General features: G+C 33.8%; 2 protein-coding genes across 2 annotated transcripts; both read right to left on the reverse strand.

Moving 5' to 3' along the window:
• Positions 1–6,031: 6,031 nt before the first annotated feature.
• LOC147833383 (uncharacterized) lies at positions 6,032–11,277 on the reverse strand. Its single transcript, XM_087287344.1, has 7 exons — positions 7,727–11,277; positions 7,473–7,603; positions 7,246–7,374; positions 7,084–7,108; positions 6,473–6,517; positions 6,282–6,360; positions 6,032–6,154 (listed from the first exon to the last, which is right to left on the reverse strand). The coding sequence occupies exons 1-7, from the start codon at positions 7,743–7,745 to the stop codon at positions 6,082–6,084; spliced, it is 501 nt and encodes a 166-aa protein (XP_087143470.1). The 5' UTR covers positions 7,746–11,277; the 3' UTR covers positions 6,032–6,081.
• Positions 11,278–12,449: 1,172 nt separating this feature from the next.
• Positions 12,450–21,424, reverse strand: LOC147840333 (uncharacterized). The gene is made up of 7 exons (XM_087287328.1): positions 21,342–21,424; positions 18,667–18,800; positions 18,252–18,392; positions 18,024–18,048; positions 17,381–17,419; positions 16,274–16,424; positions 12,450–12,632 (listed from the first exon to the last, which is right to left on the reverse strand). Exons 1-7 carry the CDS (start codon positions 21,364–21,366, stop codon positions 12,575–12,577), a joined length of 573 nt encoding a protein of 190 aa, XP_087143454.1. The 5' UTR covers positions 21,367–21,424; the 3' UTR covers positions 12,450–12,574.
• Positions 21,425–22,288: the final 864 nt, after the last annotated feature.

The raw sequence follows: 22,288 nt of genomic DNA on the forward strand, positions 1-22,288 counted from the left end.
TCTTTTCTTCCTCTACAATTGAAACTTTGAACTGAAACATTAGGGGAAATATTCTCATGTCATATTTTTAAAATATTGTTGGATTCAAACACTCATGTATGAGTTCCTGTTTCTGCTTTGTACATTGTAGTGTGCAAATGCAGCCACAAAGACAGTGGTAAATGAACAGGCCCTTTCAAAGCAAACGCAGAGTATCTGAAGAATATTGCATCCCTCAGGACGTTCTTCTCTCTCTGTTCTCGTTCTCTCGCAGCAAACGCATATGGAATTGCATAAGTGTGTCTAATAAGAGACACATGCAACAAGCGTGAGATGAACTCGTATCGCTGCAGTGAGCAGCAGTCAGGGGGGAATAGACTCTTTTACAATTACTTTATCCTTTGAAGCTCACTGGATGTGACTTCTTCCCAGAAAAGCATACAATAGTGCACATCTTGAAATTTCATTGCTAAATAAATAAAAAATACCTTTCTGTATTACATTTTTTTATAGGATTGCTTTTTGCTCGTACTATATAATGGTTTTGTGTGTGTGGTCCTATAATGTTAGAGAACTTTAAAGTTGGATTATGATTAGAGTCAACGACAGGTTCTCTGGATTTGTTCTGTCTTAAATCTTTTTTTCAGAAACATCTGATAATATATCTTCAAAATTGAATGATCATTTAGACCATTTATTTGCAGAAACTTTTAACAGGTCAATGATACAAAAGGCAACATGGTGGCTCAGTGGTTAGCACTATCACCTCACAGCAAGAAGGTCGCTGGTTCGAGTCCCAGTACTGGGTTGCAGCTGGAAGGACATCTGCCGTGTAAAACATGCTGTAAGTTGGTGGTTCATTCTGCTGTGGCATCCCCTGATAAATGAAGGGACTAAGGCAAAGAAAAAATATTGAATGAATGCACTATACAGTCTAACAAAATGGATAAACTTATTTTATCCTCCCTTAATCCCAGTTTAAAACGGCATTTATATTATTGACTAACTAACTGGGTTTGACCTTCTGGCAATGTTTTCTCAAAGTTGGAGGCACATCAAATGTTATGTTGTTATAAAATCAGCAAAACATTTGAATCTTGTATTATGCAACTTTCTACTTCTAACTTTGTGTAATATTTGAATTAATAATCTTAATTAAAACCCTAAAATCTAACTTTACTGTCACTAAAGCCAAAAGACAAGTTCTCGGGTAATTATAGGTCATCAATGTGACACTGGATTGTCTGCACCGATTAACATCTGTTAGTTTAATTTGTGAGTTAGCCTAAATGTTCCTAAATGGTTTGCATATAACGATGTTTATAAATTACATTTGACGTTTTAGTAAGACGTGTTAGAACAATCTTAAAGTTAGTTCACGCAAACATTTATTCACCCTCAGGTGGTTTCGAACCATTATGAGTTTCTTTCTTCTGATAAACACAAAAAAGATGAGGAAAGCTGATGTAAACATTGACTCCTAAGACTTTGTTTTTCCTAAGTCTACGCCCCTGCTAAAAAAAACAGCTTAAACCACCTTAAACTGCAGTCGGAAACCAGCTATGTCCAGCTTACCAGGTTTTAACTGGTTTAGGATGGTCATTTTCAGCCTGACCAGCTAAGACCAGGCTCGAAATTACTGGAAATATACCAGTCTGGAAATGGCCAAAACCCCTCTAAAACCAGCTAAACCAGCCAACCATCTTAGGTTGGATTTTTTTTTTCAGCAGGGCGGTTAGGTTTTTATCTTTTTTTATATCTTCTTTTGTGTTTAACATAATAAAATAAAAGCCTAAATGTTCGAAAGGATGAGTAAATGACATTAGAAGAATTTTAATGTGAACTATCCCTTTTAATCTTAATCAATAGTTTACCTAGTAAGCTACCCACCAAGGTAACTTTAATCCACAATGCATGTTAACAACACAGATTTTTTATTAGTCTTACATTTTTTGAAACATATGAAGCAGGTAATTCAACTCATATACTGGAATTATAGGTTTTAAAAAAGTCATATCCCATTCATGAGCCTCAGGATTTGTTCTGCCCTCTCTGTAAAGTGCAAACTGAAAAGTGGGTCAGTTCGCAGTCACCTTGAATAAGTGTGTCAGAAAGCCCTACATAGTGTTCATCTTATAAAAGAAACAACATTTTGGTGTGTAGAATTTACAAAGACACCCGAACTCTTTTTAAATAAGTGAAAATATTAAAAACCTTAGACCTTGAATAATAATTTCCGTTAAGACTAAAATGCAAAGAAAATGCAAATCTACTCAACTCTGACTAAACAAAAAGAAAAAAACTATCATGATTTACCACTAGATGGCAGCACAGCACCATTTTTTCCGATCAAACGCAATTACCTATAAACTGCTAGATTTATTGTAAATACTAGTGTTGGAACGTATTTGGATTTATTTGCGGTAAATTTGTTGTAATTCTATAGTTGCTGTGGTAATTCAACAACTAATATTAACAAATTACCAAATACTGTAGTTTTCTACAAATAGGGTATATTATATACTACACCACAATACTTCAGTTTACTGGAGTAAAAACTTAAGTAGCTGGACAGCAATATTTTTTCTACTTCTTAGTCAAATACTACAATAGCTTATATACAGTAGCTACAGTGCACTTTATAGTATATGGTTAAAAAACTTTAATTATGTGATGTTGTTAATGTGAAGTAAATATATGATTTACATCAATTAAAAGTGAGTGTGTATGGGTGTTTCCCAGGACAGGGTTGTTGCTGGAAGGGCATCCGCATCATAATTTTGTATTTTTTTAAACATATGCTGGTATAGTCAATGGTTTATTCCACTGTGGTGACCTCTGATGAATAAGGTGCTAGGCCGAAGCAATATGAATGACATTAATAAAAATTGCTTGCATTTCCTTAATTTTAACAAAAAAAGTCAAATTTTGCATGTTTTTGTTATGATTCTTGACATCAGCAGAGACAAACGGTTCCTCAAATTGTAGCTGCCTGTTTAAGAAAAGTGACATTACTACATCTTACATGTGTTTCTAAGAGAAATGAGTAACATGCTATCAATTCTCACTCCTCAGAACTGATTTGAGTAGAATGACTCTTCTTAGATTACTACAAAAGAGTCACTTAGAAGAATATTCATAATTTAATAAAAAAAAAATATATATATATATATATATATATAATTAGAGTTTGAAATTGGGCGAGGCAGTGGCGCAGTAGGTAGTGCTGCAAGAAGGTAGCTGGTTCAAACCTCGGCTCAGTTGGCGTTTCTGTGTGGAGTTTGCATGTTCTCCCTGACTTCGCGTGGGTTTCCTCCGGATGCTCCGGTTTCCCCCACAGTCTAAAGTCATGCAGTACAGGTGAATTGGGGAGACTAAATTGTCCGTAGTGTATGAGTGTGTGTGTGAATATGTGTGTGGATGTTTCCCAGAGATGGGTTGCAGCTGGACGGGCATCCGCTGCGTAAAAACTTGCTGGATAAGTTGGCGGTTCATTACGCTGTGGCGCTGTGGAGTTTGAAATTCTGAATATTTCATTCATTCATTCAATCATTCATTCATTTTCTTTTTGGCTTAGTTCCTTTATTAAGCTGGGGTTGTCACAGTGGAATGAACCGCCAACTTATCCAGCATATTTTTTACGCAGCGGATACCCTTCCAGCTTTAACCCATCACTAGGAAACATCCATACACACTCATACCCTACAAACAAATTAGCTTACCCAATTTACTAATACCACATGTCTTTGAACTGTGAAAGAAACCCACGCCAACATGGGGAGAACATGCAAACTCCACACCAACATGCCAACTGACTCAGCCAAGGCTTGAACCAGTGACCTTCTTGCTGTGAGGCGATTGTGTTACCAACTGCGCCACCAAGATGCCCATTCTGACTATTTTTTACAAATTATATAATAAATATTACTTTTAAAGTATTAAGTTGAAATAAAAAATTACTGCTTAATGAATGACTCATGAATGGTGGAAGAACACATGTTTGTTTAACTTTGTACACTGCAGAACAATGCTTTTCTTGCTTAGAGTTTTTGTCTTGTTTATAGTCCAAATATCAAAACTACCTTAAAAAAGAAGCATTTTCTAGACAAGCAAATATATTGCCTTGTTTAAGAAATATTATACCAAAAATTATCTGCAGTTTTTCCTTAAAACAAGCAAAATAATAACATTTTTCCTTTCATTATGTTCTACTTAGTTTATTTATTAATTTATTTAGATATGTGGACAAGAAACTAGAAAGAAGACAAAACAATTTAAGTAAGAAAATAATTTTTTTGTGTGTATTGCAATTACTTGAGGTGAGGCTTTATCATCCACAGTTTTTAAATATTTTGGATCCCTATAGTTAAATAGACTTAAAATAACTTGTGGAGCTGCGCATTGATGAATTTGCTCTTCAGTGTTTGGACTTTCAACAGTGAAATTTAAACCACACTGAACTGAACTGAACTGAACTTCAACTGAAAACTGGACTTTACTGTAACTTCTTTTTTTAAGCTGCTTCGACACAATCTACTTTGTAAAAATGCTATGGAAATAAACATGAATTGAATTGAAAATAAAGTGTCTGCCACAGTACACTTTTGGTTTTTGTAAAGCAGTGCTATAATTAGTCTATTCAGTGGACTTTTTGCTTTTTGGGGATTTCTCCTCTGAAGTGTAGAATCAAGCTCAATCAATGCAAAAACAAATCTTACACGTTTGCTTTCTGCTACACTGCTGAAAAAACATTTTTAAAATTGTCTAATAAGGGATGACTCAGACATTTCCTATTATCGTTCCTCAGTTTCTAAGTCTCAGAAAAAAAGAAAAAAGTCTCAGAAAAAGTCTGTGTGAAAACATTACACGAATTCAGTACATTATTTTTTCTACATGCACTCTTTTAACAGTATGCTAAGTGAAAATATTTTCACTGGGCACTCCACAGGGTATGTTAAGTAAAGTGAAACAACCATGCATGCATTTCTTTGAAACTTACATAATTAACTGGAAGTAGATGTCTGCCAGGTTGTTTGTTTTGAAAATATGCACATGACTACATCAGACCTCCACTTTGAGGTTTGAGGGCCTGCATCTTCTCGTAAATTCCCCCAATAAAGGAAACTATGCAGTTTTTTATCACTGAGATCAGCCGGTGTGCATGTGTGTCTTGGGTGGGGTCAGAACCTGCATCAGTCTTGCACCTGTTGTCACTACAGGAAAACAAAAAAGCTAGTGTTTTTAAAATACCACGGAAGGTATAACCACAATGATAATAACAATATCCAAAAAGTAGTTGCAGTGGTTAAAATGAGGTTTCCCTTAAACTATAGAACAGTGAGAAAGAAGATTATTTTAACCCTTTTTTAGGATTTAATATAAATCTTTTGTGTCTCCATAATGTATCTGTAAAGTCTCAGCTTACACAGATTATTTCATTCATTCATTCATTCATTTTTTATTTTGCTTTAGTCCCTTTATTCATCAGGGGCCGCATACACTCCCATTTACATCCATACATTATGAATAGCCTACCCAATTCACCTATAGTGCATGTCTTTGGACTTGTGGGGGAAACCAGTGCACCCAGAAGAAACCCAATTGAACACAGGGAGAACATGCAAACTCCACACTGAAATGGCAACTGAGGCCGAGGCTCAAACCAGCGACCTTCTTACTGTGAGGCGACAGTGCTACCCACTGTGCCACCGCACCGCCTGGGGGCCACAGGTAATCTGGGGGCCCCCAATATATAAGTACAAATTAAACTATATATAAGATTGTTTTCTATCATATTTTGTATGGTGAGAGTCATACACACCCATTCACACACATACGGTCAATTTAGTTCATCCAGTTCACTTAAAGCGCATGTCTTTGGATATGGGGAAACAAGAGCACCCAGAGGAAATCCACGTGAACACAGGAAGAAGTTGAACATGCATACTCCATACAGAAACACCAACTGGCCTAGCCAGGACTCAAACAAGCAACCTTCTTAAGCAAACAGAAATGAATGAATATGTTATGTGATTGCAAAAATACACCAATATTTGTAATAATGCAACATGAGAACTTTTATTTCTGTGCAAAACTCAAGATTTACAGATTAGAATGAACCACACCCTTGCTCATTCCCGCTCTGCACCTGCTTAGGGTGTGTCGTGTCCTCATGCTGAAAAGTACAAAAAAAATCCCTTTATAATTTGTTTAGAATAATAAAGCAAATTCCCAGACAAGGCATGCTATTAAGATAACTTTCAGTGAGTAAACGTGTGGAAGTGTGAGATCATGACTCATACCATTTGACGACTAAAAGACAGATCAATAGCACAACATGGCAAATCACAGCTACTGGCACAACATGTCTTCTGTTTGAATCTGTAATCAGTACAAAGAAAAGTGAATGTATGTGCTTCTGTCTGATAGTGTTCAATAAAAATGAATAATCTAAAAAATCATGTTTTATCCACATTGTTATAGAGCCTCTTACGTTTTGCAACTGTTGCAGCTGTTGTTGCATATACAGGACATTTATCTGGAAAAAAGTGTATAAGAAAAAGAATTCACATTTCCAATAGACCATGAAAGCTGTTCAATAAAACAAATAAACTTTTACATTAAAATATTCTGTAAAAAACAATTAGTTGCCTTTAGTTTAGTTTTTAAAGTGAGTAAACCTGTTGCTTTTAAAGAGATTATGCTGTACAAAATGTATTATTTAAAAAAAGGGAGTCACATTCGCATAATTATAAACAATTATAATAAACTTAACAATTCAATTTAAACTGAACAATTTCAAGTTACATTGTGTTATTTAGAAAACATTATTTTTAGGTGAAGTCAACTTCAGAGTCACAGTAAAAAGTGATTAGTTACTTAGAAAAGTGTGCAAACACATTGTATTAAAAGCATTTCCAAGCCAAAGTTGGCTTTACTTAAAAAAGGAAACCAGTTGTAACTTGGAACTTTTCAGTTGACTTGACTTGACAGTTCATTTAATAATTTTAAGGCAACGTTTACACACTTTTTAAAGTAAAGTCAGCTATACAGTTGTGCTTACTAAAAGCTTAGTGAGACTAAAAATAGAAATGTAATACTCACAGTCACAAGTGATCTCCATTGACACCTAAAGCCAAAAGATTAAGTAAATCTTGCATTTACACCACAAAATATTAGTGAAAAAGCATCATCCCTAAATTTACTTATATTATAAACGGGCCGACTGATGATTTGTCTGTAATTCAAATATAATAAATGGCCTACCTTCTGTGCCAAACATTCCTCATGATATGTAATGTTATGCTGACAGTTTACTGTGACAATCCTTTGTGGCTCGATGTGCAAAATGACTTCATGGAAAAAGTTCCCCTTCATATCCACCAGCATGGTGTCCTGCTCATCATCATATTTTCACAAATCACACACACAGGTATTCTTTTCACTTTAAAGACAAGTTTAGAAACAATAAAAAGGCCAAATAAAGTGCTTACAGCTGAGCTCCATTCATGTGTACAGCCAGGTCTGCTTGGCTCTGAGATGATATATGCAACAGAGTTATTCTGATACACTGAAACAGAGCACTTTGGATTGGCAAGAATTCCCCTCAGAAAGAGGAGGGCACCTTAGAGAGCAATGAGAATGCAAAGTGCAAAACAGAAAGAAACAGAATTCAATATGTATCTTTTTCAAAAAAAATTTTGACAAAAGAATACACACTCACACTCTATACTGTAGGTGAACTTACCTAAAAAGACTGCTGCCATCAGTCTCTGCTGTGAGCTGCTGATCGTGTGATTCACTGAGACTTTTGTTTTGGACTTTTTTCACTGAGCAGATACCACTGCTACTGCAAAAAAAAAAAAACTCTGTGACTCATCATTGTATAATTTCCTGTTCATCTGTGCATTAACACACGTTCATACACATAATGTTCTGCTCACTGATGTTAATTTATTTGTGAAATGCTTTGATAAGTAATGGTTATCTAAAACTGTTACCCAACATTCTTCAAAATATATTCTTAGATGTTTAACATTTTTTATAAAGGGGTGGAAACACTTGAGGTTTAGTGAATGAATTTACCTTTCGGAAACAGGTATATTATGTAGTTACCTGAATTCCTTAACTTTTACTCACAGAATATTCCACTTCAGGAAGTGTGTGCTTATTATTGTTATATTCCAGAAGAACAACATTATGAGCAATGAGGTGAGCATGCACCCACACACACATACACCATAAGAGCAGTGGACAGCTATGACTTCCAGATCCCAAGGAGAAATTAGGGTGATTTATTCACTTTCTCATCAACCTAGAAGAAATTGAAACCTGCAACCATTGAATTTTAAGTGCATTGGGCCACAATTGCCCATATTTTAAAACCAACACAGCATCAGCAGTCAAACCTGACCTTTATACAATTTCTCAACAATACATAATATTATTAAATGAATATAAACTTGAATGGTTCTAACATATGTTGTTAAAATTCTAGTATACCAAAATGGATTTTAAAAGTGAAAACATGGACACTTTACATTTTTTTATAATCACTTTACAATTTTATTTTTGAATCAATTGTAACAAGCAATCAATAGGCAATTTAAAAGCAGATTAATACATGGATATGGAGCATATTCCAGTTATATATTGACAAAATGGCCTTTGTTTACAAAGTATTAGCTTGGCACATTTAAGTACAATGATAGTCACTGTGTTAACTGAATATGCAGATACTAACAATTTCCACTAAGTAAATTTTTGTTACATTAATAGCAAAAGAAGTAAACAGAAATTTGTATACAGAGTATTACAACTGAATATGACCCTGGACCATAAAAAACATAAATTATCAGTGTTAATTTTATTTGAACCTGAGATGTATACATTACCTGAACGCTAAATAAATTTACACAACAGTTCTGGCTGGTTCTTGAATCTGATTGGCTGATAGCTGTGCAATATTCTGAAAATAACATTCGTCCAGCCTCATCAACCTTCACCTTTCTGTATTACTCCGCCCACATATAGCAACAAGCAGAGGACACTCAACAGTTCGACAAATATTGGTGCTTTTGGACAACATAATGTACTTTTAAGGCGTTTTAGTTGAGAATGTAGTTGTTTAGACTGCATCTATGCAGTTTATTTATAAGAATAGTGTCTATTTTAAAACATCAGCCTGTCTGAGCCGACCAAAGAAAGTGACAGTTGACAATCCACCACAAGTGGCGACAGAGATGCCATAAGTCCTTGGGTAAGAAAAACAGCATTTTCTCAGTGTAAGTTTCAAACTACAGCAGAACAAATCATTATAAATCAGGTTAGTGACATTCTAAGTCGATCTCTCTGTTGTATTTTGTATTGCTGTATTTATACAACAGAAACTGGTAGTGTTTGCTTTGCTCTGGCTTTTTGGGGTTAATTATTGTGAAATCTCAATTGCAATGGAGAAATTCTTCAAAATCTCTCTAGACTGATGTCATTTCATGCCATTCAGCTGTATAATCTTGAAAGGTGAGGAAAAATCACCTGTTTTGTCATTACTTTAGACATTAAGCTGAAGAATCATTCAAATACTAGCTCTACAGTGACGTTGGTGAAGTAGCAACGGTTTCTGCTGTTATGACCATCAGCTGCAGATGAAAGAAAGTATTTCCTCTACAAAAGGGTTTTTAAGACTCTCGGTGTTCGATTTTCTTTTTTATACACACAATTATGCCATCAAACTATTGTACAAAAGCAATATCAGACTAGTAGCAGTAGGATGTGGCTGTATATCGTTTCTGGTGGGGACACTAAGGCAAAACCCGTCCTGCAGCTTTGTGCCAACACACGCCTCCCACAGGTGCACATATACAGCCACATTGCACTGCTGCTCGTGTGGTATTGCTCACATATTTTCCACTGAGGTATGACTTGTTAAAATAAGACAATATTTCGCCAAAATACAATGCAGTAGGTGATCTGCCAAAATGCTAACCAGTTAGCATAATATCTTCGAAACACAGTAACCTCCCCTGCTGTCCAAAGCCATGCCAGCAGACAACCTGATGTAGAAATGTAGTTAATGGTTGGCCGGCAGCATGCAGGATTTATACTTATGACTAAGCCATATTTACATGCTATTTCAGAGCAAATATTCAAAGTAGCATAGTAAGCAATATAGGTAACTCTTCACAGGTTGTCATTGTTCAAAAATTAACCAATGTGATGTGACTATAAAACCAACTTCACCTTAGTAAAGCAGGCTAGGCAGAATATCACTATTTACTGATGTTGTTGTTAAACTAAATAAAAATCTACATTATCGATGCTGTAAAAGTTCCCTTGAAATTGAAAAGAGTCACATCGATCTTTTGCCGGAAGATTTCAGTGGCTAAACAACACTTCTGTGCATATAACCAATTTATAACACCTAACAATCTACATCAGCTTTGCTTGACTAAAATAGTTTTAAAACAGAACATTGCCTGAAGAAACACTTCAGCCATGGTGTCATCCTTCCTCCAGTGTGCAAAAGAATCCAATATTGATTCAGGATTTTTAAAAGTTTTGATTCAGCATTTGTTTTTACAGCAACTCAGTGGCGTAATGGACAGGCCCTTGAAACTGAGATGTATACATCACCTGAAAGCTAAATACATTTACACAACAGTTCTGTCTGGTTCTTGAATCTGATTGGCTTATAGCTGTGCGATATTCTGCAAATAACAACACTCGTCCAGTTTCTTCAACCTTCACCTTTTGTGTATTACTCCACTCACACCTTTAGTTGAGAATGTAGTTGTTTAGATTGCATGTATGCAGTTTATTCTTAAGAATAGTGTCTATTTTATAATATCATCAGCCTACGAGTGTGATATTGCGTTTGTACAATAGTTTGACGGCATAGTCGCATGAACACGGCGAGTCTCAAAAACACTTTTGTAGAGGGACTAATTTCTTCCGTTACCCATTTACATCTGCAGCTGATAGTCTTAACAGTAGAAATTGTTGCTATTTCACCGTCACTTTAGAGCTAGTATTTGAATGATTCTTTAGCGTAATGTCTAAAGTGATGACAAAACATGTAACCCCCCCCCATTTTTTTGTTTTATGCCTAACCCAGAATATAAAAATACATATAAATACATTTAGATCATTTACTTTAATCAGTACTATTGGAATGTGACGAGACTTTCAACCAGCACAACAAAATATGTGTCTGAAAACAATCACCTACAGCACCTTTATTGTACATTACTGATCAAAAACTGATTATTGACCTATTTTTATTGGACGATTCAGTGACTCATTGGTTAGCACTGCTGTTGGGGCTTCATAAGTTAGAGAAGGCACTGGAAGGGCATCCGCTGCATAAAAACATATGCCAGAATAATTGGCAGTTCATTCTGCTGTGACTACTCCTGATAAATCAAGGACTAAGTTGAAGGAAAGTGAGTGATATATTTACAGTAGGAAATGTACTAAAAATCTTCATGGCACATGTTCTTTATATTACACTGTCTATATATTATATTCTTAGGAATAAAAGACAATATCTATAATTCTGACACATACACAATGTCATTTTGGCTATTACAAAAATATATCAACTTTTGTTATCAACTGGTTTTGTGGTCCAGGGTACATTATTACACACAAAATAATATTTTATAACTCAAACAAGTAAGTTCACAGTATTTAAGAATACGGATTTGTAAACTTAAATGATTTAAGGCTGTCAAATACTTTGAGTTGTCTTTAACTCATTACACAGTATGTAATAAATATGTATAATATATATATATATATATATATATATATATATATATATATATATATATATATATATATATATATATATATATATATATATATATATATATATATATATATTTAATGTCAGTTATTCTAACAGATATTTTTTAAAGTGTGTTAACATTTCAAATAGCTCAACATTATATTGATGAATAACTATATGAAATTATAAACTAATATATAATATAATATAATATAATATAATATAATATAATATAATATAATATAATATATTATGATATAATATAATATAATATAATATAATATAATATAATACAATACAATATAATATAATATAATACAATATAATATAATATAATATAATATAATATAATATAATATAATATAATATAATATAATATAATACAATATAATATAATACAATACAATACAATATAATATAATATAATATAATATAATATAATATAAAATAATATAATATAATATAATATAATATAATATAATATAATATAATACAATATAATATAATACAATACAATACAATATAATATAATATAATATAATATAATATAATATAATATAATATAATATAATATAATATAATATTATATAATATAAAATAATATAATATAATATAAAATAATATAATATAATATAAAATAATATAATATAATATAATAACAATAAAATATTGTATAGCTTTATAATATTATTAATATTAAAAGGTTATATTATTATTAGCTTCCACAGCTTTTAAATTTACTTACTAACTTCTTACTCATACACGAGTGAACATCAGTTTTTTAGCATTATAATCATTATTAGTTCTTCAAGTGGTCACAACAGTCAGGTTTTCCTTTTTTGGCACTGCTCTCCATCTGCACCTACTGTAACAACATAAAAAAGAGGATTATAAGAATATATGAAATGCTGGTGTTTCACAGTAAAATTACTGTAGAGACACTGAAAAACAAGTTAAAGAGCTTCGAGGCCTGTTGCACAAAACAAGTTGAACAAACTCCAGGTTTCAGATTATGTTTCAGGTTGACAAAATCAAGGTTTTTGATTAACCATGGATAACATGCATCTTAAAGTGACACACGACACATGAGTGTAGCAAACAACCAATCATACAACACATGTGAGAGGTCAGTTTGGTTCATTTCCCGTGAGAAAGTCAGCTATATTTACTTGAATGATTAAGAAATTGCTGGGTCAGTTAGCGTTTCTGTGTGGAGTTTGCATGTTCTCCCTGCGTTCACGTGGGTTTCCTCCGGGTGCTCCGGTTTCCCCCACAGTCCAAAGGCATGCGGTACAGGTGAATTGGGTAGGCTAAATTGTCCGTAATGTATGAGTGTGTGTGTGTGAATGTGTGTATGGATGTTTCCCAGAGATGGGTTGTGGCTGGAAGGGCATCCGCTGCGTAATAAGTTGGCCGTTCATTCCGCTGTGGCGACCCCAGATTAATAAAGGGACTAAGCCGACAAGAAAATGAATGAATGAATAATATAATATGAGGTGTCACAGTGGCGCAGTGGGTAGCACAATCACCTCACAGCAAGAAGATCGCTGGTTCGAGCCTCGGCTGGCATTTCTGTGTGGAGTTTGCATGTTCTCTCCATGTTTGTGTGGGTTTCCTCCAGGTGCTCCCGGTTTTCCCCACAGTCCAAAGACATGCGATATAGGTAAATTGAATAGGCTAAATTGTCTATAGTGTATGTGTGTGTATGGGAATGAATGGGTGTTTCCTAGTGATGGGTTGCAACTGAAAGGGCATTTGCTGCATAAAATATATGCTGGATAAGTTGGCGGTTCAATCTATTCTATGATGAAGAGACTAAGCCGAAAAGAAAATGAATGAATGAATAATACACATCTACAAGACATTGTAGATGTGTATAAAGTTTGTGAAGGCAACTTAAAGCAAATATTATTATATCATTGCAAATCAATTATAATAACCAATTTTAATAATGTAGGTTCACTATTATCTAATACAGGGGTGGCCAACTCTGCTCCTGGAAAACCACCTTCCTGCAAATTTCAGTTGCTACCCATATCAAACACACCTGAACCAATTAATTAGGACCTGAACACTGCGCGATAATTACAGGGAGGTGTGTTTGATTTGTGTTGTAACAGAAATCTGCAGGAAGGTGGTTCTCCAGGAACAGAGTTGGCCACCCCTGGTCTAAAAAAGGCAGTCATTGTAAAAGCTTTGTTCGGTAAAGCAAATTTAGATGTGAATAATTAAATGTACATTTTAATTTAAAGCCTCAACTAATGTTAATTGAATAATCATTCATTCATTTTCTTTTTCGGCTTAGTCCCTTTATTAATCTGGGTTTGCCAAAGCGGAATGAACCACCAACTTATCCAGCACATGTTTTAAGCAGCGGATGGCCTTCCAGCTGCAACCCATCACTGGGAAACATCCATACACACTCATTCGCACACATACACTATGGACAATTAAACTTATTTAATTCACCTATACTGCATGTCTTTGGACTGTGAGGGAAACTGCAGCACCCGGAGTAAACCCATGCCACCAACACGGCAAGAGCATGCAAACTCCAAACAGAAACACCAACTGACCCAGCTGAGGCTTGAACCAGTGACCTTCTTGCTGTGAGGCGAACGTAATACCCACTGTGCCACTATGGAGCCTTTGAATAGTATTTTATTTAATTGTATTTAAATTTAACAGAAGTATAAATAATAATAGTTCATATAATATAAATTATTAGCAACAAAATACATTTACTCAAAATTGCTTTAAGGCAAGTAAGGTGTAAAGATGAGCAAGTTAGCTGTGTAGCATACTATAGGTTACCATAGCAAATACAATTGATTAAAACCAACCTGGCTTCTTACAGCCCAAAATCAGTTTGATCAAACTAAACGCAACCCAAATCTTGTTTGTGCAACAGGCTTCTAAATTACAGAAAGGCAATGTATTTTATATACAGTTAAAGTTAGAATTATTAGCCCCCCTGAATTGTTAATCCCCTTTTGTTTTTCCCCCCCAACTTCTGTTTAACAGCAGAAAGATTTTTTCAACCCATTTCTAAACATAATAGTTTTAATAACTCATTTCTAATAAATGATTTGTTTTATCTTTCATCACAGTCAATAATATTAGACTAGATATTTTTCATGACACTTTCATGATACAGCCTAAAGACATTTAAAGGCTTAACTAGGTTAATTAGGTTAACTAGGTAGGTTAGGGTAATTAGGCAAGTTATTGTATAATGATGGTTTATTCTGTAGAATATCAAAACAAAAAAGCTTAAAAGGGGTAATAATTTTGACTTTAAAAGGGTCATTAAAAAATTTAAAAACTGCTTTTATTCTAGCCGAAATAAAACAAATAAGACTTTCTCCAGAAGAAAAAACATTATCAGACATACTGTGAAAATTTCCTTGCCCTGTTAAACATCATTTGGGAATATATATATATATATATATATATATATATATATATATATATATATATATATATATATATTCACCGGCCACTGTATTAGGTACACCTTTTTAATACCAGGTTTGACCCAATTTTAATTGGACCACCAACTCATTGTCAAGCTCAAGAAACCAGTCTGAGATGATTCGCACTTTATGACATGGCACGTTAGCCTGCTGGATCAGAAGATGGATACGCTGTGGTCATAAAGGGATAAACATGGTCAGTAACCATACTCAATTGGTACTATTGGGTCTAAAGTGTGCCAAGAAAATATCACCCACACCATATCACCACCACCACCAGCCTGAACCGTGATACAAGGCAGAATAGATCCATGCTTTCATAAAACCAAATTCTGACCCTACCATCCGAATTTTGCAGCAGAAATCGAGACTCATCCGACTAGGCAACGTTTTTCCAATCTTCTATTGATTAATTTTGGTGATCCTGTGTGAATTGTAGCCTCATTTTCCTGTTCTTAGTGGACAGGAGTGGAGCCCGGTGTGGTCTTCTGCTGCTGTAGCCCATCCACCTCAAGGTTTAACGTGTTGTGCATTCAGAAATGCTCTTTTGCATACCACGGTTGTAACAAGTGGTTATTTGAGTTACTGCTGCCTTTCTATCAGCTGAAACCAGTCTGGCCATTCTCCTCTGACCTCTGGCATCACAAGGTATTTGCGCCCACAGAACTGCCACTTACTGGATATTTTCTCTTTTTCAGTCCATTCTCTGTAAATCCTAGAGATGGTTGCGCATGAAAAACCCAGTAGTTCAGCAGTTTCTGAAATACTCAGAACAGTCCGTCTGGCACCAACAACCATGCCACGTTCAAAGTCACCTAAATCACCTTTTTTCTCCATTCTGATGCTCAGTTTGAACTGCAGCAGATCGTCTTGACCATGTCTACATGTCTAAATGCATTGAGTTGCTGCCATATGATTGGCTGATTAGAAATTTGCATTAACGAGCAGTTGAACAGGTGTACCTAAAAAAGTGACCAGAGAGTGTATATTGTAATGTTCTGACCTGCCTAATATCTATTTATTTACCTACCTGAAAGGAACCTTTGAAACTTGACACTTCCAGTAACATATGATGATGATGATGATGATGAATATGAGCACCACGACAATTATGGCGATCATAATGGTAGAATTAATGCCTTGATCTCTGTCAGCTTGTTCAGTGGTGGCAGTGTAAGAGACTAAAAAGAAATATTAAAGAAATATATTAATGGTTTTTGTTTGTTTGCTTTATGTTTCACTAAAGGTTTAGACTTAGAGCTCTCCCAAAAGAATTATATTTGTTATAAAAACAATACAAAAATACTTCAATGTCCTCAGGTTCAACAAACAATACTAATTTGATTCAAACCAGTGCATATAATTCTAATGAAACAGTGGAAGCATTTAATTAGCATCTGTATTATAAAATAATTACTCAGGACAAACTGGGTTTTCTAAAGAATGAAGCTACAGCACTGTTCTCTACACAAAACTCTACACAAAACTTTGTAATGTCGTCACCTTGGAATTATAAGGTTCTATTTGCGTATTGAATGATTTTGAGATATTGAGCTTTAAAGTTTTTGCATTCCATATAGCAAACAGCATGTAACAGTTGTTTTTTAAATAAAAAGTCTTAAAATGTAAACTTAATGTGTCGATAACTCAATAATATATTGAATATGTCAACAACTCAGTTTTGACAAAAATGTCAGATAGAACCTTATAATTCAAAGGTGATGATGTATTGTTGTACTGCTCATAAATCCATTACATGAAACTTAAAACATTCCAGCTTTTAAAGTTTATAAACATCGCAGTGACTATTAAACGGACGGTTCACCCAAAAATGAACATTCTGTTGTCATTTATGCATTTACAGTACTATGGATGATATCGATGGCAAATGGTTTCCACCATTCTTCATAATATCTTTTTTGTGCTCACCAAAAAAAACTAACAAACAATAAAGATTTAGACGCATTTGAGGTGGTCTACATTTTTCTTTTTGGGTGAACCATACCTTTAACAAATAATAGTTATACATTTCAAACTGTTTTCACAGTACAGTATTTAGGTTATACAGTATAATTTGAGATATACAGTATAAAGTTGGCTAAAAAAACAAGCCTCCAAAACATTAGTTTGATCTCACCTGGAGCAATTGTAGATGCATCCGAAACGTGACAAGGATCTGGTAAAAAAAAAAACAGACATTTTTACAATTATTACTTAAAAACTAATCTCACTTTTTCCTTAAGTGCTTTATTATTCTAAGTCAAACATTATGATTTCCATAATACCCTCAATAACCATAAAACTGTTACACCAACAATCAGACCATAAACAACACACACATACAATCTGCACTTGTGCCTTCACAGAGTTCTCCTGCTGGCACATTTTTTAAGTAATTAACTCAACAGCACAATTCCTGAATAGTGACGACATGCTTGTGTCTGTTGGGACATTCCCCAGCTTTCCCCTGAAGTAAATCTTGGGAAAGCGCTAGTGTTTACTGCTGTTAAATGTATTTCTTACCAAGTGTAATAAAGTGTGACCTACTCTGTTTTAAAATCATTCTGACTGATAATTAATGACTCTGTTAATCATCATGAAAAAGGTTTTTAACAATATACAATAATTCTATTAAAAATTCTATTCATTGCAAAAGTGCAGTTTTCTTGCTTATTAGATTAGTTCTCCACATATTTATTGTTACTCAAAACAATGCAGAGTGTCAGATATAAATTAAAATGTCATAACCCTTATATTATGTGCTGTTGAAATCAACATACTGTTACATTCTGCAACGTGACCCTTCTGTGGAAAAAAAAAGAAAGGGGAACACACAGAGAGAGAGAGAGAGAGAGAGAGAGAGAGAGAGAGAGAGAGAGAGAGAGAGAGAGAGAGAGAGAGAGAGAGAGAGAGAGAGAGAGAGAGAGAGCAATATTACTCATCTCTAGAGACGAATAAACAGTATTATAAACTCCAAATATCATATTTAGCTTAGGACTAATGTTTACCCCAGTGTTTATACAGTCCTCATTGTATGTCAGAGGTTTGACGTCTTCACCCAGCTTTCTTTTAAGGATTAACTTTGAGGGGTCCACATGATCTACCACTGACTTATTGTAGTCTCCATTTTCATCAACGATAACCCATTTCTACAAACACAGACAAACAGTACTTCCTTGTCAGTGCTTTCTTGCTAATTATTTCACTTTTACACTAAATGTGTATATCTTTCCAGGTCTTTTTAATTGTCTTTTTTGAAAAATTGAGGAAATGCTCATAACTGTTCCCGACCTCAAACTGCATTTTGACAACCACCAATATTTAAATATTTTAAAATGACCTGTGATAAAACTCATGCAACAATGCCTGGCAGTAAAACTGTTTATTATGGTGTTATTTGCTAAATTATTGATCAGTTCTCACCTCATCTGACCATGATGTTTTGCAGCCAGCTCCATGGGGCCTGCTGAGATCATAAGTAACTGAGTGGTTTGTCAAAATCTCAAAACAACAGGTCACTTCTGAAGCAAGTGCCCTCATCGAGAAAACAGAAACACCTGTTCATGGAGAAATGCAGTGGTTTAGATGATTTTTTACTCACCAGACATTTGGCGATATATTTTTTTAGATTACTGAACAATCAGAACTTACATTATTTAACAAAAAATTAGCAAAAATATAACAGCTGAAATTTAAATGTTTTTTATTAAATGTGGATTTAATAACGATTCTAGGTTCTTAATCACCGAATAATTTTAGCTTTTCAACAATCAGTTTTTCAGTGAGGTGACTTTTTCCTTCTTCTTTTTCTTCTTCTTCTTAATTGTTTTCATTATAAGCGTTTATTTCATTGAAAGTTCAAAATAAAATTAACTTTAAAATATAAGCACATTGGAGATTTTCGGACAAGATATCATTTCATGAAAATATCACCTGCTTCTTAACAAAATTCAACGTGCTGAACTCAGCATAACATAGCTACTGACCATCTGTAAAATTCTCAAGATTTTCTGCAAAAGTGCAATATAGGAGGGCGGCTTAGAATTTCTAGCTTTTTTTGGTGGAATGGTTACCGCAACTCGGACATCCACTCACAGGTAGGCCTAATTTACACCTGCTGCTAATGTGCCATTGCCACTGCCGCATAATGGTGAATTGGCTAAGCTAAATTGTCTGTAGTGTATGTGTGTGAATGAGTGTGTATGGATGTTTCCCAGTGATGGGTTACAGCTGGAAGGGCATACACTGCATAAAACATATGCTAGATAAGTTGGCGATTTATTCCGCTGTGGTGACGATTAATCAGGTGACTAAGCCGAAAATAAAATGAATGAATATCTCAGAAAAGAAGAAGGTGTATAAATGTAGGCAGCTGTATAAATGTAGGCTCTGTATGTTTACAGGCATGTAGGCATATTTGTAAGGAAAAAATATATTGGCTCTTTGACAAAGTAGCCAAAATGGGACAATAATTGTTTTCAAGGTACTGTATACCACATTTTGAAAAAGGTCAAGGTTTTAAAACCGTCAAAATTTTCTGCAATACCGTTCCTAAGGTATGTGTACGATTTTTAAAAACATTTTGTTTTGTTTGTTTTTAGGACAACAGTATCTTCAAATGAAAAGATGCCGTTTAAAATTGTTTTTTTTTTTAAATCTGTTTTCGAAACAAATGCAAATTTAGCCTGATATGTTTGCTGCTACAAAATATTTTAAATGTTTCTCCAAATAAAATATATTTGTGTTCAAAAAGAAAAAAAGTTTTAGTTTTTTTACCCAGACATTTTAAGAGAATACATTTTAGAGCAGTAATCACAATACCGTGAAACCGTTTTTTTTTTTTTTGTTTGTTTATCCAAGGTTTCCAACGTTCAGGCTATGCCCAAGTCAGGCAGGCTGCTGTATTTATAAATATGCCTTTACACAAAAGTGGACTATATTTCTTTTTTGTTTATTTATTTATGTAGTTCACGTGAATACATTTTAAGACCAGGCTAATAGATGAGAGCAGAATTACCATAATATTGTTAAAATCTGATGTAATAATAAAGTAATTACATACAAAAATAATACACACAACAAGCAAGTATAATTTATGTAGGCCTAATTCACTCTGCCTTGGGTTTACAGAAAAAAACAAAACTGCTTAATTTTTTTTTTTTTTTTACATAAACTGGGAATATATAGGCCTAAATGATATAGACTTACTATCTTAAATATTGTACTGAATTGTTTTACTTTATAAAAAAAAAAAGTCATAAAACGATGAAAAGTTGAATAGGCAAAGAATAATTAACATATATAACGTTATGTTATACGCAAAAGCAAGTCTTTAACAAAAGCCAATTTTTAAACAAATGCTACTCACAATTAGAAAGGGGAAAATGTCAACTTTCAAGAATCTAAAAATGAGAAACGTTTCCTGTTTTATTTATAATTTATTGCGTTTAGGCGTGACCTATATCATTGTATTTCATAGGTACAAGATTTCTTTAAAAACGTCAGTGAAAATCGGGATTTTGGTACCATCTGACAAGTGCGCTAACCCTGCTGTTCGAAATGTATTGAGCAAATGTGCCAGCTATCACATTTGGCCCAAATGTTCTTGCTATCTAGCGGTGCAAATTAGCCCATAATAACGTTAGTTTACTACCATTACGCATTAATTAAAAAAGTAGTATGCTAAGTGTGCAATATAGCCTATTATAAGACAAAATAGTATATTAGTAGGATATATTTGTAAAAGTAGGCTTTAATAATTAAAAAGGGTATTGTAAGTTAGCTAAAAATGTGCTAAGAGGTTAACAATCTCCTGTTACCTAAACCACTTAACGTTACGTTAAGGTTGATTGTTAGTGCACGTTATCTTACGTCAGTTTAATAAGATTAAAGTATAATTGGAAAAATAATCAAATAAAAAGAAGTTTTAAACAAATAACGTTGACGTCACAAACATGCTTTCACTTTCAGTCTTTGATAAATCTAACCTGGTGCAAAATAAACAAGTTGCAGGCGTAAATAACACTCGAATTACCAATATAATTAAGTTTGATTAAAATTTGAATTAAATACATAATCATATTAAGGTAGCTACTTACACAGTAATGCGAAGTTCTTGTACATAGTGCGGGATGTCGTAGCTGTCCAACGATATGGATTTCTTCCGAACACGATTAAGAGTACTGCCTGTTCCTGTAATTTAGCCTCATCGAAATAAAATGACCTGCCTCTAGTTGAATATTGACTCCACCCTGTAACGTGAGCTTTCTTCTTTTTTGTTGACAGTCGTATTGAAAAACAGTTACTATAAAGTTTATACAAAGTCTAGAACAGAATAGGTTTTGACAGCTTTGGCCGAAAGTCCATCATTGTAATGGTTTACAGGCAAATTAAAACCGACAGATGTGCAAAAAGGGAAAATTAAACTAAAGAATTAAGAAAAAACTAATAACGATATAAAATATGTTTACATCAAAATAAATGTGGCATTAAAGATTTAAAATATCTGAAGCATTATTTCTAACTTTTTTTCCACAGACTTCTTTTAGCATTATGCCAATATTGTGTTCAATGCTATTTTATATATCACACACAGACACAAATTTTAAACATCATAAAACAGTTTTAATGTACAATTAAGTCACAGAATAGCTTACACTTTAGTACGTTGATTTATGTATATATATATATATATATATATATATATATATATATATATATATATATATATATATATATATATATATATATATATATATATGTGATATAGCAATGACATGAGGATACTGTAATGCATGTGAGATAAAAACAAGCCAGCTGTCTAGAAGAAGGAAAGAAAAAAGAAAGGGAAATAGTGAACTACAGAAAATAAACGCAAAAATAAAATACTAGAGAAATCATGGGATCAGACAGGTTAAAAGCACAGGAAAAAGATAACACCTAAAGGAATTGTAAAGAAAAAGAGTGTAAGAAACAAGAAAAGTATACAAAAGGGGAAAAAAGCAGAGATAGCTTGAAAAGCAACTAAGAAGCAAAATTAGTAGGA

This window comes from Danio rerio, chromosome 16, assembly GCF_052040795.2.
Source record: "Danio rerio strain M-AB ecotype USA chromosome 16, GRCz13ab, whole genome shotgun sequence".
NCBI classification, from domain to species: domain Eukaryota; kingdom Metazoa; phylum Chordata; class Actinopteri; order Cypriniformes; family Danionidae; genus Danio; species Danio rerio.

Excerpts from the sequence above, each read along its gene's own strand:
- LOC147840333 (XM_087287328.1), bottom strand. The coding sequence starts at position 21,366 with ATGTACAAGAACTTCGCATTACTGT. Across the intron at positions 18,393-18,666 it reads AAACATCATGGTCAGATGAG|AAATGGGTTATCGTTGATGA; the intron begins GTGAGAACTGAT and ends CTGTGTTTGTAG. Across the intron at positions 17,420-18,023 it reads TCACGTTGCAGAATGTAACA|ATCCTTGTCACGTTTCGGAT; the intron begins GTATGTTGATTT and ends TTTTTTTACCAG.
- LOC147833383 (XM_087287344.1), bottom strand. Across the intron at positions 7,375-7,472 it reads CACATGAATGGAGCTCAGCT|GACACCATGCTGGTGGATAT; the intron begins GTAAGCACTTTA and ends GATGATGAGCAG. Across the intron at positions 6,518-7,083 it reads AATGGAGATCACTTGTGACT|ATAAATGTCCTGTATATGCA; the intron begins GTGAGTATTACA and ends ACTTTTTTCCAG.